At 34.9% G+C, this 16,973-nt stretch overlaps 1 protein-coding gene across 2 annotated transcripts; it reads left to right on the forward strand.

The window, feature by feature from the left end:
* Window positions 1-3,122: 3,122 nt before the first annotated feature.
* On the forward strand, window positions 3,123-16,848 carry EIF3M (eukaryotic translation initiation factor 3 subunit M). Of its 2 annotated transcripts, none has more exons than XM_039355989.1 (11): window positions 3,123-3,278; window positions 4,294-4,426; window positions 5,054-5,192; window positions 5,447-5,570; window positions 6,868-6,962; window positions 9,480-9,566; window positions 10,200-10,299; window positions 12,026-12,107; window positions 15,753-15,896; window positions 16,191-16,251; window positions 16,674-16,848. In XM_039355989.1, the coding sequence occupies exons 1-11, from the start codon at window positions 3,237-3,239 to the stop codon at window positions 16,792-16,794; spliced, it is 1,128 nt and encodes a 375-aa protein (XP_039211923.1). In that variant the 5' UTR covers window positions 3,123-3,236; the 3' UTR covers window positions 16,795-16,848. The 2 variants fall into 2 exon arrangements, with proteins under 2 accessions (XP_039211923.1, XP_039211924.1); XM_039355990.1 differs by having other exon boundaries at window positions 9,483-9,566.
* Window positions 16,849-16,973: the final 125 nt, after the last annotated feature.

A 16,973-nucleotide genomic window follows, 5' to 3' on the forward strand; every position in this document is an offset into this window, starting at 1 on the left:
ACAAGAGCAAATGTCATGTTCATAAAAATAATAAAAACTAGAATAACAATCATGATTCGGTTCCATTGAAATCAGTGCATGATACAAACATACTATAAATAAAGCAAATAACAACTCCTGAAAGGAAATTAACTGGAGCATATATTTCTCTTGCTTGATAACAGTAATTATGTTCTGAGAGTGCTGCCAGCTGCAAATATGTAAGAATTAGTTGGCAAGAATGTCTAGTGCTTGGTGTGTTTATTTATTTTTAGGTTTTGATGTTAGAATCACTGGCCTGTAGTAACTTAAATATAAATTAAGAATTCATGGAGACAGATTAATCCATAAAAGCTGCTGTTTTCGTGACATGAATTAGAACCAAACAAAGTCATTGAAGTGAATTTTTGTAGTGATATAAATCTGTGAAACAATTTGTCTCACAGCATGGGCTCTAAAATCCAAATGCAGGTATCATGATTTATATTAATGTAATGTAATACCCTGATTTTTCTCTTTTCCACTATAGTCCAAGGAGCATGACTGAAAGAAATGATTATGAAATGAATTAATGTTGATTGACCAGTGCCTTTAAGTTTCCTAGTTCCATTTTTTAATGCCTTGTAGGAAGGTTTATGTATGTGTTTTGTTTTTTAAATAAGTTGCCACTTTGCAAGCCAATGGTTTTATAGATCAGGCGATGAATATCCTAAGAAACTGTAGCCAAATATATAGTCAGATATAATTATTTAGCCAACTTGTAGATTTATTCCTATCACATTATGACGGTATTGCCCTCTCTAATAAATTTCTCATTTCTTTTGAATTCCCTCATCTTCACCCTAAGAAACTGCTTTTCCAGAAGCATAAATATGTGGCTGTTTCTCAACATTATTCTCAGATGTACCAAATCATCCTGAGACTTTTTTGCTTTTTTAAAGTCATAAAAGAAAGATGCAATATGAGAGGGTAATTTCCTCATCTTTGTCTTCATCTTTGCTGTTACTAAAACAGCATACATTTTTCCCACTTAGACATTTAAAACTTTTTTTCAACCACTCTTATGTGGCATAATCCTTGGTGGCTCACAAACAACAATAAAAGCATAAAAATGAACACAACATTTTATGGTAAATTCATGTTTTATAAGTACAGTTATTGTACTATAACTATTGCATAATAATTGACATTATTTAAGACTGCTTAAAATTTTAAATTATTAATACTTCAATACATATGCAATTATCACCTACATTTTCTTCCAAAACACAGTAAACAGAATGGAAATTATAACAAAATATGGGGAAATTAAGGAAAAACAGCAGACTGGGGGTTTGCACCAGATTCCTTCATATCCACTATGCAGAAGTTTAACCCTTTTACCCTTTCTCAGCCTGCTACTTACATAAAATGTCCATCCTCCACATAACCTTGTCCTCCAGAATCATTTATCTCAACTGCTATTCCTTTTTATATTCTATAATTCTATGCTTTAAAAAAGAAACAAAACTTCCCCTATTTACTCAAATTGTGTCATAGTGCTTTTTTAAAAAAAATTAAAATCCTAAGTACAAAGATAGGGAGGAACCTTTTTATACAGTTCAAATATTGGATTTAGCATTAGACCTTAATCAGAAAAGGTGTCTTGTAGTTTACATATATAGATGTCCTTTTTAAAGACAATTTAATAGCTATATTAAATATAAATATATTGTAATTTATATTTAATTTTCTGTTACAGCAGTCACTGCTATTATTTTGTATCATTCCTTAAACATTAGTAAATACATTTTGGTGATTATGACTGCTCTAAACAATTGGTAGAAAAAACCCAGAGTTATTACTTTATGCTCATCAGAGCCTTCTCTGATATTCTCTAGTATGAGGACTCTTGTCTTACATCTTTATTTTCATTGGCCCTAGCACTGGAAGGAAGAAGAAGGAAAGTTTCTTCTTTTTCTTAATTCTATTATATTACATGAAAAAGAATGAAAGTTTCAGGGCTGGAGCTCATACTTCAAAACAAGGCCCACATTTAAACCCCACATTTGTAAAGGACAAAGCCCTTTTTCTATCTTTATTGTATTTAAATGGATCTTGCTTCCAGATAAGCACCCGTAAATAAGAAGAGAAAGCATTAGCAGAAATGCTTGTAAAAGTTTTTCTAAAATAGTATTGGAGGCAAAGCATCTTAATTTTTGTCAAAGCATATAAACACACCACCCCAAGGCTTTAGTGCAGTGGTTTTCAACCTGTGGGTCGGGACCCCATTTGGGGTCGAACGACCATTTCACGGGGGTCACCAAGCCACGCTGTTCACCATTTTTTTCCCTTTTCCCTAGCTGTCCTACTCCCTCTTATTGGTGGCCACACCTACTTGGCCTCACCCCTGGGGGGTCACCACGACACGGAGAACTGTATTATGGGGTCACAGCATTAGAAAGTATGAGAACCACTGCTTTAGTGCGATAACCTTCCATCTTTTAAAACTGTGACAACCTATACACCCACCATCCAAATTTTGACTTTTTTTTCCCCCAGCAATGGCTTGTTTTCGAATCGATTTTAAAAACGGAGGCAAATATATCCGTATTACCATTAGCCGCATTGACTAGATGAAAAATGTGGGGACGTTTTTCGATCAACGTATTTAAGCAGAAAGCACAAAAAATGCTTTCTGTACTGCGAGAGTAAAGCTTGCTTTAGCTAATGAAAAATTTGATGGAAAATTATTGCTTATTCATTCATGAACTTGAGAAAAAGGCTTGTGGTTTTTGAACCTGTGTAAACATCTTCCATCCACAGAGAAAGAAAAAAATCGGGCGGGCGCCACTCTCCGAGCCGCAATGCTTTTGAAGGTTTTAAACCAAGGCTTTGTTTCCCATTTCATCATAAAAAGCCGACTGCGTTTATGCGTTTAAAAACATTTTTATTAGGGGCAAATAATAATAATCATCAGTCCCTGCCACTCTGAGACGGCGAAGGCACGCATCCCGCTCCCTTTACCGAAGCACCGGAGAAACCGACAGAGTGGCTCGCCTGCACCTCGTGACCAAGGCTCCTCGCGCTCCCTCGCGCGAGCGAAACTACCGAAGAGACTGAAGGCACCAGAGAAGGCCGGCCTAAGGTAGAAGCGCGCTGAGGAACGCTGATTGGAGGACAGATATATCCCGGAAACGGAAATGACATCCTAGAATGGCACGGCCTTTTCCGCTCGGAGCGTGTGGTAGAGGCGAAGGTGTGGGCTTGTCGTGGCCATGAGCGTGCCGGCTTTTATCGATATCACGGAGGAAGATCAGGTCGGGAACCAGACAGTCGCTTTCTGTCCTGATGTTGTTGGGTGCCTTGCATTTTTCATATCCCCCCTCCCCTCATTGCCCCAGGCCTTAGGAATGAATGTCTATAGAGACTCTCAGTCATCCAGGTCGTGGTTTATCCCAAAGGTCCTTTTTTTCCCAAGAGGCAACTGGACTTGCTTTGTTTTTCCTTGAAGACCTTTCGCTTCTCATCCAAGAAGCTTCTTCAATTCTGACAGAATGGGGAGAATGGAAGGATTTATATTCCTTGCAGTCATCTGGTCATTAGCACTCTGATGGTGATGACATGGACATTTCCCCCCTATTCCTTGGCAGTCATATGGAAGTGATTTTTTTTCCCTTTGGAAAAAAGCACCTTTGGAACTTAGGAATGAATGTAAGACAGGACTGCAGTCCCGGCTTGTGTGACAGGCAGGCAGGATTATTTTGCTGATAAGTTTGCAGCAGGACGGGTCTACCTGCCGACCTATCCCGCTGGAGACTAACCGGTTAAGTTCCTTTTCTCCTGGGTCTTCTTGTCCCTCCCCTTTTTGCTTTGCACCCAGCTGCCTTGTAAAATAAAATCAATTATTCTTGCAGCTGTTATATCCTAAATAATAGTCATATACTGTTTCATATGCCCAAGATAATACGATACAGGTTTTAAAAAGCTAAATATCAAACAACTCAGCTATGTAGTTTAAAATAGAAAAATGGAAAATTCTCATGAAACCATTGTGTGTTTATATAGGTATATAGATTTGTGCATGATGCCAACAGCATTACTTACATATGAAACCATGATCAACTGATCAGTTTGTCTTCCAGACATGTTAACTTTAATTAATCATGTTGATAGACTATTTTAATTTATGGTATAAACGTAAGTTCTAGTTACACTATTCTATGTATTGTAACAAATTATATTTTATATTAACCAAGTAATGGTTAAAATTGTTAAGTTTTCTAAAGTTGCTGAGCATGTTCAGTTTTCACCGGCAATTTTCTTCTTTAAAAGGCTGCAGAACTTAGAGCTTATCTAAAATCCAAGGGAGCAGAGATCTCTGAAGAGAATTCAGAAGGTGGACTTCATATTGATTTAGCTCAGATTATTGAAGCATGTGATGTGTGCCTAAAAGAAGATGACAAAGGTTTGTACAATACAGATGTTTTGGTAAATGTTTCAAAAATGAAAGAAATAGAAGTGATGTAAAGACCAGGAACGTTACAAATTAATTGTATTTTCCATATAGTTTTTAGCCTAGTTCAGACATAAATGAACTTAACTCACTGGTGGATAACTTATAGTGGGAATTGAATAGAAGCTAAACCACATTGATATATTTTCCCATATCATGAGTAATTAAGGGTTATCCTTTACACGAGGGGGGAGAGGTGCATGGAGATTGAGAACTGCATTACATTTACAGGAAGAATTAGGTTTGGGAGAGCCTTTCTGGACTATTTGGAAGTTTAAGGGGTTGGTGGGTTTTGTTATAGTTCAGTTATAGTTCTGACTCTTTCTGGAAGAGCACTTGAATAATGGTGCTGACAAACTCTTGTTCTTTTCTCTAATCAATATCAGAAGTTAATAGTTCATAAACAAATGTGACTAGCCTATACTGGCCAAGCCACCTAAATTATATATGAGGTCAGATTTATGTGAGGCTATTAAATTTGCCTATTCTAGTGACAAAGATGAATCAATACTCCCAAGCTACATATCTGCAAGACAAGAACTCTTTTCTAATTAATGTAAACTTTTGTTTTCCATATAGATGTTGAAAGTGTGATGAACAGTGTAGTATCTTTACTTCTTATTCTGGAACCTGATAAACAAGAGGCTTTGATTGAAAGTTTGAGTGAGAAACTAGTCAAATTTCGGGAAGGTGAACGGCCTTCACTCAGGCTTCAGCTGTAAGTGTCTTGTTTTGGAGAGTATAGTATGTCTTTCATTATATACAGAACAATTATCTCTGTAAAATAAATCTCTAAGTCTTCTAAGACTACAAAGCTTTTTCATATTTATGCATATGAGTAGCAAAACAGGAATAATATATAAGGGTCAAGAAAAAAATCTGAGTATCACAGAATTCAGTGGAATGGTATAAAATGCATGCTTTTAGTACATTTACAAATTTGGTGAAAATGGACTGTCCATTATTGTTTAGATTGAGTAACCTCTTCCATGGGATGGATAAAAATACCCCTGCAAGGTATACAGTCTACTGCAGCCTTCTTAAAGTAGCTTCCACCTGTGGTGCTATACAGTACATTCCAACTGAACTGGAACAGGTAAGCAATTAGACTTAGGAGGTGAGGGCACGTTAGCAAATACAAAATTACCAATTAAAATAGAGTTCCTAAAATTATTCTTTAAAAAAGCATTAATATGGATCCAGAGATGATTCTTCTCAGGAACAGGATCATATGCTGAGAGAACGGTTTAGGCAGTCCATCTTCCTGACGATGGAGCTAAATAAGATTTTTATTAACTTCACCATCTTCCAGTGTTCCACTGATGCTTTTAAAACACATTCCAGAGGATTAATGGAGTCTGGAACACTGGCAGTTGGAGATTAGAATAGGGTTGCTATATTTTTTACCATTGGGTCACATGCCTTTCATGGGTAGAAATAAATCCAGTCTACTTCTTTGGTACTATTTTGGATCCAGATATTTTTCAATTGGAGTTTGGTTTTCTACTTTCAAATAAATTATGTGTTGTAATATTACTATTTCTAGAAGAGTAAGTATAAAATTGTACAAGTCCTCTCTTAATGGCCATGTGTTCAGCAACTCTTCGAAGCTATGGCTGCACTGAACAAAGGGTACTTAGTCCTCTTAGTTGTGACTATCATAGCATCCTCATGATCATGTGATCGGTGTTTAGGCAACTGGCTTGCAGCATGCCATGATCATTTGTGACTTTCACTGCCAAACAAAATCAATGGAGAAGCTGGCCAGAGGTTGCAAATGGCAATCACATGTCCATGGGATGCTGCAACCATGCAGGATTCCCCTAACAGTGGCAGTTGGGCCTGCTTGAACTTCTATCATAAGTCATAGGACATCACACCTTATTACTGTCACTTAATAATGGAGTTCCTGTCCCCAATTATTATTGGTAAGCAAGGACTATATAGAAACCAGCTAATATGTGGTATCCCAGACTGACATTCTTATACCTTATTTTAGAAATGTTTTCATTTGAAAAACCAGGCTATTGCAGGGGTCCCCAACCTATGGTCCTCCCCACTCGTGCTAGCGCTTGCGGCCCCATTTACACATACGCACGGGTGCAAACGGGGATGCTAGCACAGGGTGGGTGTCTGCAGCCCGTTTGCGCATGCGCTGCTAGGCCAGGCAGTTTGTTTGGCCCATTTGCGCATGCGCAAACGGGGCTGCTAGTGCTGCGCCAGTGTGTGTGGCTTTAAGTGTGTGTGCGCGCTTAAAGCCACACTCACACCAGTTTTGAAGCTGCTCTCCTTCCCTCCAGTCCTTGAGCCCGGAAAGGTTGGAGATCTCTGGGCTATTGGATAATGTTGCTCAACAGTCAAAACATACTTTTTATCTTAAATATTTTATATAGGTTCGAAAATGGATTTCAGATTGGAATCTTAACATAGAGAAAAAACATACCGTTCTTAGATTGCTATATGATGGTTTAGTGGACTGCAAGAAGAGGTAAGAAAAACTGTGTCTATCAATTTTTAAAATATGTGTTGAATCATATGTAGAAAAAGCCTCTTAAACAATTTACCTTTGTCATGAGTAATTTAGTTCCTGTTGAATTCATTGAGTCTATAATTAATATGTGCTATTGCATTTGGGATATCTTGGGCTTCTTCCATTTTGAACTAAACTCTTCTTGTAAGTGTTAAATCCCTCCCAGAATGGCATGGTCTAGGAAAATATTCAGCAAGACACAGAGAAGGAATGGAATGTTCTGGATCATTGTTCTGGTAAAGGGGTTTTTGGCCTAGTCATAGGATTGACTCCAAACTACTTTAACTTCTTTATTTAAAGAGATTGAGCCAATTTGAATATTCAGGAAATGTTGTTAAAAACAGATGGATAGGATTGAGGGGCAGATAACAGAATAGTTGAAAGTAATTTTATTACTAATGATGAATTTAAAAGTTAGATTGAAAGCTATTAGGCTTTCAGGATTAGAATGAATGGTAATTTCCACATACCATCTATGGGTTAGGGAAGAGGAAAATTTCCTCATTTTGGCCTTTTCTAATCTTTATTTTTCTATGGAAAAATCTTTTCTCCTTCAGCAAGAGAAGGCAGAGAAATCCCTTGATGGATTTGATTTTTGATTTTCTTGTTAGATGATTGATACATTAAATATTCTTTGATTCCCCATTCCTAAAGTGATACTGGAGTTATTTGTGCTGAATTAATGGAAACACAATAGTCATCGTGTTATACCTAGTGATCATCCTTTTCTGTTATACCTAGTGATCATCCATTTCTGTTGATGATTTTTTTTGTATTTACATGATAGTAATGCTAATGGTTTTCCTTTTCTCACTGTGGAAATAAATTTCCAATAAATTTAGACAACATAAAATCCGTTCATGTTCTTTTGCAGAAAACTATTTAATGAGCCTTTTCTTCCAAGCAAATTTGATGGTAATAGTGATTGATTGTTACAAGATCTGAAATTAGATTCTTGAGAATATAGTAAGAGTCTCTAGGGATATTAAAATATTAAATTATAAAACAGCAATTCAACATGGTGGAAGCAGATTTCCCCTCCATAACATACTCTAGGGCAGTGGTTCTCAACCTTTCTAATGCCGCGACCCCATAATACAGTTCCCCATGTTGTGGTGACCCCCAACCACTTATACATCACCGGGTGCCAAGGGCGTGGCCAAAGAAAAGGGGAAAAAAATGGCGGACAGCCTTGTTTGGTGACCCCGTGAAGTGGTCATTCGACCCCAAATGGGGTCCCGACCCACAGGTTGAGAACCACTGCTCTAGGGCAAGGGTAGGCAACCTTGGCTCTTTTATGACTCGTGGACTTCAGCTCCCAGAATTCCTGAGCCAGCCAAGCTGGCTCAGGAATTCTGGGAGTTGAAGACCACAAGTCATAAAAGAGCCAAGGTTGCTACCCTGCTCTAGGGGCACACGTGGAAATTCATTCTGGATTTTTGGATGTTTCCCCTTGTGGAGTTTACTGGATGCATGGAAGGATGGATGGATGGATGGATAATAAAATTTGACCTTGAATGATTATTTTAACAGTTCTACCTTGGATTTCCCTCTGCCCCCCCCCCCCCCCAAAAAAAAACCAGAACAAGCTAATGTAGGAACATGGCTGTTGGCCTTGCAGTCTCAGGCAATCAAATATAAATTAAAGTTAGATCAAATTATATTTATAAATTTGTGAAGGTTTATCATTAAACCTTTGGCCCAAGTGATCACTCAAAGTACGTTTTAATGTATGAGAAGTTTGACTGTGTAGAATTCTTCCAAAGGTTACAGTATCACCCAGCACTGCCGGTCTTATGAACAACCTCTTGACATTTTGAGGAATGGCACCTGGCACCACATTGCCCTTGAAGACAACCTGATAATGTTGTGGTTTTATAAAGGCTTAAAGGCCTAGACATTTCAGTAGACCATGGGGGGATGGTTTCTTATAATACTACTCTATAAATATTCTGTATTATTTTTGAGACTCATTGCACGATTTTCTCTGATGTGAATGTTTAGTTATTTGATTGTCACATATTATTACTTTCCCTCCCTTTTCTTAGATTAATGTTTTAACTTTAGTTAAGGAACACTGTACACAGTTGCAGGCTGTTCACCTTCTTGAGCTTATCTTTTCTGCCCCTCCAAAAAGGGATTGAAAAGATTTTAGACAAACCTTAGCATTTACTTTGCTTCTTAGTGATTATATACAGCATTTTCTATCTACGAAGGCTTCCTATAACCAGCCAATTTTCTTTCCATCAGCTTAAGATTACTTTATAATTACGGTATAAAATTGAAAATACATTAATGTATGAAAATATATTTTAAGAAGAAAATTGAGACCAAAAAAATTACACAGTGCTGCTTTATCCTTTTGTTCCACATCAAAATTGTAACTTTCCATGCACTTTACATTAGAATAATAACTTTATAATTTTATATATAACTTTATGAAATGGTTTTCAAAAGAACTGTTGTTTTTTCCAGCAGTGACACTGCAGAAAAAGTCATGGTAGAATTGCTGGGAAGTTACACAGAAGATAATGCATCTCAGGCTAGAGTTGATGCTCATAGGTAATGTAATGTAATATTACGATTTTCTTTCATGGAGGATTTTGTTGAGGAGTATTGTCAGTATCCAATGGCAAAAAAGGCAACAAATAACTTCTGTTTCTTTGTAAAGCTGAATTTAACATATGGCAAAAAGAGATGCACCTAAAACATTTTATGAATGGGAAAAGGACATAAGTGCACATGTGTAAAAAAGGCAGGGACCATATTGTTGCTACTCTTTTAATAATGTAGATTTCAGGCATTTAGAAAGTAAGCAATAGGAAATATTTTTTAACAAGGATATGTTATATAATGGAAGAGGATTTCAGTTGGAGTACACATCTGTCACAGAGGTGAATTCATTTCTTGATTAATGCTGTTGAGTTTCTTGCAAAAGAAAGCTAAAATAAAACTCAAGATCTGTCTACTTCAGATGCTTTGTACAGAGAAAGGATTATTTTATTCAGAGAAAAATAATATTTTTTCAGAGAAAGCATTATTTTTCTTCATTGTTTCCTATTTTTTCATTTAAGTTGTATTGTTAGAAAGATTTTAATCTATGAGTTATTACAGAAATATGTTCTGCTAAATAGTAAGATAAAGTAATCCAATGGTAGAATAAAATTGTGTATGTCCATTTTGCTTTTTGTTTAGGTGCATTGTCCGTGCACTAAAGGATCCAAATACCTTTCTTTTTGATCATCTTCTTGCTTTAAAGCCAGTCAAATTTTTGGAAGGAGAACTTATCCATGATGTACGTATTATTAAAAAAATATAAAACTGATATAATACAACATGAGATATTCTAGCTAAGTTATTTCTATGATTTATGTCCACTTGTTATGAATTCTGTCAGTTTTTAATGTTTGTATCCCAGTGTACTGTAAACAAGCAAGAATATTATGAATGCTTCTTTCTTATTGTTTTCAAGTTCTCAACATTTACATATTATGGTTAATGTAAATAACATTTAGCTTCAAATAGTTCAATTTTAAGTTACTGAAGAAAGTAACTTGCTTAAATTGATTATAGATAAGTATAACCAACATTGTCTAAACAAGGGAAACTCCACTTAATGAAAGAGAAAACTGGATCCAGAAAGGAAAGAGAGATGTAATTATCTAACCATGGTTTATTTCTGCTCATGCATGTCATGCTAAATCTCAGGAGGAAAATCTGAGCTCTATGTACTTGTATTTTTATTTTATATATATTTTTATTTATGGGACTTATACGGCTACGTATCTTATACAATAACGCTTGTGACTCAAAGCAATCCATAAAACATAGTTGAAAATAAAGGTACTCTTCCTTTCAGGTGCCAGACTAAACATTCTCACAGCTCAACCCCTTATCCTAGCCCAATACTTGGGGGATGAGCCAGATGGTCTTAGCCCTCTAAAAGATTAAAAAGATAGAGATCCTTCTGATTCCCAGTGGGAGGCTCTTTCAAAGAACTGGAGTGACCACAGTGAAGACTTATGGTTTCTAGTGTACTTAATTAAATAATCAATCTCCCCCCCCCCCCAAAAAAAAAAAGAATCCCAGCAAAAAACTGCCTCTTTTGTGATCTCAGTACATAGCCACCATGATGCCTATAACAATGTTAAAAGTATTGCTTTTATTTGTGTGTGTTTGTATGTGACTATGTGTTGGGGGAATGGACAATTTTGATTGCCTCAGGAAGCAACCTCTGTTTTTTTAACCTCTCAAATCAATCTTTCAGACCTTGTATCTAGGATTGAACTTGAAGTTTTTGAACTTGAAGTTCATATAAGTGAATCAATTTTAATTACAACTGCATAGGAGGTTTTTGTTATTGTGATCCATTAAATCAAATGTGACTACATGAATAAGTTCTTGATTTTTAAAAAAACATTTTTGGAAGTGTTTTTCCAATACTGCTTAGGGTTGTGAGAAAGTACCTGAGCTAAAATTACTCAGCTAGCTTTTATGCCTAAGGCAGGACTAGAATTCAAGTCTCCTAGCTTCTAATTGAGTACCTTTAATTACGCCACCCAATATATGAGGCTATCTTGCATCAACTCAGAGAGTGAATCATTTTGCCTGATATCATTAATGGTAAACAGTAAGAGATTGACACTGACACGTTGAAAAAATGCTGGCATTTTCTGCATAAAGCACAAGATTGCTTTACAGTGCACTAAATCATTGCACTAACCCCTGATTTAGTAATGTCCTCCGGTCATAGTGGTCATGTAAAATTAGTGAATTAGGTATTGAGGAAATTAAAGTGTGTTAATATTTGGTCCAAAAAATATTGTTTGGAATTATTGGATTAAATAAACTTTAGTTGGGTTCATTAAGGCAATTTTTGTGCCTTTCTGGAGCCCCCAAAAGATCTACAGAGCCACACATTATCCACACTTCTGAATGAAATGTTTGTGAAATGCCTATTAAATTAAATTTGGTTTTATTTTCGAATGTATTAGACTTACTGAGAATTTCTTTTTTTGTAGCTTTTGACCATTTTTGTAAGTGCCAAGTTAGCATCCTATGTCCGTTTTTATCAAAATAACAAGGACTTCATTGACTCTCTTGGTAAGAATTTTGTTATTATCCTCTTTTTATGTGCTTCTTAAATCTGTGTTGTTATTATGAAGTTAACCTATCCCAGCCTATTCAGGAAAGAGTGTTAAGAATGGGATACTTCACTTTATTCTGCAGTAGGCTGCAATAACTTCTGTTTGCAGAGGAATTGTTCCACCTCTGTTTTCACCAGTAAGACCTATGATCCAGTTATCTTCCTGTAATCATGTATATTACAGCTAACTAAGCAAGATAAGACTCAGATGCATCACTGAATATACTACTTTTAGCTTCCTCACAGGTGTGATTTACCTTTATTTCTTATTTTTCAATTGCAGAATGTCCAAAAGTGTATCAAAATGAAAATCTGCCTTAACAATTGCTTACTTGGTATTATCCTTGTATATCAAATGTTAGAATTGGGATTTCAATTTTTGTATATCTATGCCACATATTGCAGTAATAAACTATTTTAAACCTCCCCCCCCTAAAATATTAGTTGGGATCATTCAAAGTAAACAGGCATATAAAGAAATGAATCTGCCTTTCTATAGACTACATATAAATAAATGAATCTGCCTTTCTATAGACTATATATAAAGAAATGAATCTGCCTTTCTATAGACTATAGATAATTTGAAAACTTTGTAAAGGAACTCAGATTGCATGTCCTAGATCAACAGTTCCCTAATTCACAGCCTTCAAATATATTTAGTCTACAATTACAGCACCTAAAAATTCAGGCATTGTTCTTTGGAAGTGATCAGGTTTAGGACAATTATTATTCACAGCGGGTAGAATTGGTTCCCCCCTCCCAAATGTTCATTTGTTACTAAGAATTTCTTTTAACATAGTCTTGGAGTTTAGTGCTGGTTACAGGATGTCCTACCCTGTCTTTTGTGTGCAAACATTGTTTAAGAAACCATTAAGGTACTAAAGTACAGTAAAATTAAATACTTGTAAGTGTTCTTATGCAAGCTTAAGCTTTTTCGAATGTATTAAAACCTATCAAACCGCATTCTATCACAGTTAATATGTTTCATAGGATGAAGCTTTGTGATGGAATGTTAATGTCAGCACCCTCTTTATTTATACACCATGGAAAGAAAAGGAGTAGTAATTAACACTTTGACACTCCCCCATTGGTGTGTAATTGACTGTTTCAAAGGAGCACTGGTTCATAAGTAATTGCATGCATGAAAATTACTTTTTCTGTATTGCAGCATTTTAGGACAAGGGTCAGCGACAAAGCAAAAATTGTTCAGTGATGCAGTCTTTTATATTGCTGCATTACAATTTAGGGATACTAGTATTGAATAAATATTTTCATAAAATCAGGGTTTAATATTTTTGTGGGTTTTAGTCTCTAGAATACAATTTGGTTCCAGTGGATGAAAAAATGTAGTTCTAAACCAGCTAATGAATACAATAGAATTTTTTAAATAATATTGTACTATGTCCACTTGAAGACATTGGGTTAGATCTGTACATTTGCCCTTCAATAGTGTTGTTGACTTTGGAGGAAACAAAGTAGAATAGTGACTTTTGCAGCTCTGTCCTGGCTATGGTCTATTTTTCTCCAAAAGTTTGAGATCTCCAGAAGCACTAAAGATGGCAATGAGGGCTCAGGTAGAGAAGAAGTTGGCCAAATGTAATATCATTTCCTATTATATTAAAAGAAGCCTCTGCTAGATCTGTATAGTAAACCAAGTATATTAAGCTTATATAATAAACTGAACCAGTTACCTTTATACATTAGTAATAAATAGGCTACATTTGCTGTTTTGAAATATTAAGATACTGGGAATTGCACAGAATGCATCTGATACCTCTTGTCAATTCATTTAACCCACCTACAATTATTAATTCACCTGGTATGTGAAGAATTCCATAAAAAATTAAGATACTTTTAATATTTCTAAGCTTAAAAATTATTTTTCATCCTCTTTTACTTACTCCTCTCCCCTTGTTTCAAAATTATTAACAAGCCACACGAAGCTATAAAATCTGTTCAGGAAAGGCTCCCACAGGTGGCACCTGTTTGTTACAATGCACTGCCTTATTAATGTTGACAGGTTAGGCCAACAGTTGTATTATCTTGTGTCAACTGTGAATCACCCTAACATGTTCACATTTGAATCTCATCATACAGATAAGAGGCAACCTTTTTACTTTTAAAGGGGTAATTAATGCTTCATTTGCATTTGTTAATTAGAGTTTATGCACAACTAATTGATTTTTGGTGCTTGTAGATTTCTATTAAGCCCAGTTAACTGTAGTTTCTGAATCACCCTGTTTGGTTGAGTTATGATGATCACATTTTTGTTGAATCTGTGCCAGATAAATAGTCTGCATCATAATTATTGCTAATTAATGCAGCATTGGGTCTGGTAGTAATGTGCTTACTGCTCTTAAATTAATATAACAATATTATTAATTCAAATATAAATATTTGTTGTGCATTTGGATTTGCTTTGGCAATTTCTAAAATATAATTGTATGTATTGTTACAATAGTTTTATTCAGTTGCAAATTGATAGAAAAAAATTGACATATAAAAGTGATATCCAACTATAACTTTGAAATAGTGGAATGGCTTTCCTGTACAATTCCTTATACAAGACAAATTGGTTTCATATTTGGGAGGCCTGGAAAGGAAGATCTATTACACAAGCAGGTTTTCTTTGATGCTGGATGAGGCATAGAAATGTATTTACTGTATACTTGATATTTCATGTATTAATTTATAAATGAAATATTTATCTAAGTTCTCTCAATGCTCAGTAACATATATATATAATTCAGCAAAACACTTTCCTCTCATGTAACACTAGCATAAGAAAACAGTGAAATTAACTCTTCTTTTTATAACTCATACCACATTTTAACTGTGTAGATTTCTTACTTTTCTTTCTTTGGCATGCCCGTTGCCAAGCAATTTTCTAGCTTCTTTACCATGTGAATTGCATTAGCACGTTGTCACTGCTTTTTTAAATATCTCCATCTCTGATCTGATTTCATTTTCTACCCTAATGCAGTTTCTTTGCTATACTTTATAATTACTAGTTTTTCATCTCTTCAAATCAAAAATATCCACACTCCCATTTTTGTTTTGCTTTTTACCTTATTTCTCCTAATCAAATCTTTTCTTGTTTCATTTTTTTTGTAAGATTGCTGTCTTTCAGTAATTTAATTGGATCTAATCAATGAGTAATATTTTATGGCATAAAAATAACCCTGATAATGGATATTTATGCAGCAGTTTTCAAGGCTACTTTGGACAAGAGAAAAATAATAGGCGGTCCTATTTTTCCTAACTTTTCTTGAGATTTTTCTTTGCCTGCCTTATATTTTGAGGAACTTTATATTTTGAGGATCTACCAGTGCTCTGGCAGGGTTGTATAAGCATTAAATTGGGACTCAAATTAGCAGAGGTGCTCACTGTATTAGAATTGCAAGAGCATTATAACAGTGTTAAAATAGTGCTTACATTTTGTATGCATTGGTGTGTTGGTACTGTGGTGTTTCATGAATCTCTGCAATTTATGAAAAGAATCTATTATAAAAACTGGATTTTTTTTCCTAAATCATGTTATAAGAAAATCATTTGTCAGCATCTACAGGGAAGTAATTACATCTCAATATTCTCTAACATAGGTCTGTTGCATGAACAGAACATGGCAAAAATGAGATTGCTTACCTTCATGGGAATGGCAGTAGAAAATAAGGAAGTTTCATTTGACACCATGCAGCAGGAACTTCAGATAGGAGCTGATGATGTGGAAGCATTTGTTATTGATGGTAAGGTAATTTGTTAAAGTAGTATAATTCACTTCTGTTGAACATTTATCAGTTGTATGAGCATGCCAAATATAATTAATTTTTGTTAAAATATGTATTTTATGGCAGAATGTATAGAAATAAAAAAATGCATATTGTATTTATTTTAAATAAATTAATGTATAAAATACTTCCTTGTAATAATCCTTCCTGGATTGAAATAAACCCCCATTGAAAGAATACAGAGTACTACAAAGATATTTTTTTCTAATTTTAAAAGGAATTTGTTATATCTCATTCTGTTTTCTTTTATAGCTGTGAAAACAAAGATGGTGCATTGCAAACTTGATCAAACTCAGAGAAAAGTGATAGTCAGGTGAGTCCTTAGTCTTTTTCTGAACCCACATAATGCGGTCCTGAGTATAGCACTTATACATATCTGCTTAATATTTTAACTAGAAGTAATATAATTCTTATCAGTTTCCTGTAGTTAAATAGTTGCTATTTATCATAATTTTATTAAAGTTCAGACTGAATGTGATTAGCTTATTTAATGAAAGAGTCCTATTTTCCAGCACATTTCATTTAATGGCCAAACAGTGGCAAGAATACTAATGAGTACTGTATAATGGTTTTTAACTGAAGGCTACAGAATCCTAGAGTAGCTGATGCGCGCTAAGCAGAGTGAAAAGGGGTTTTTTTTAAAAAAAAATCTAGATTTCTATCTTATATTTTCTAAGTAGGTATGTATGAAAAGTAAGATTTTTGTTACTTTATTATTTTTTTACATTTCTTTAGTCACAGCACATATCGGACCTTTGGAAAACAGCAGTGGCAGCAGTTATATGACACTCTGAACTTCTGGAAACAAAATTTAAATCAAGTGAAAAACAGTCTTCTTACTTTGTCGGATACTTGATTCTTCATTGATTTATCTCATTGAAAATGGATGACAATAAACCATTCGGCTTAATTCTGTGGATTTCTTTATTGACGTACTAAACAACAGTGGAATTTTAATGCATTACCTTGCCTTGCAAATTTGTTTAAATGTAGCAGCAGAAGTAATAAAATCCATTTTTATCATCTTAATAATAC

The sequence above is a fragment of the Crotalus tigris genome, unplaced genomic scaffold (genome assembly GCF_016545835.1).
Source record: "Crotalus tigris isolate CLP2741 ecotype Arizona unplaced genomic scaffold, ASM1654583v1 scf7180000018777.2418813, whole genome shotgun sequence".
NCBI classification, from domain to species: Eukaryota; Metazoa; Chordata; class Lepidosauria; order Squamata; family Viperidae; genus Crotalus; species Crotalus tigris.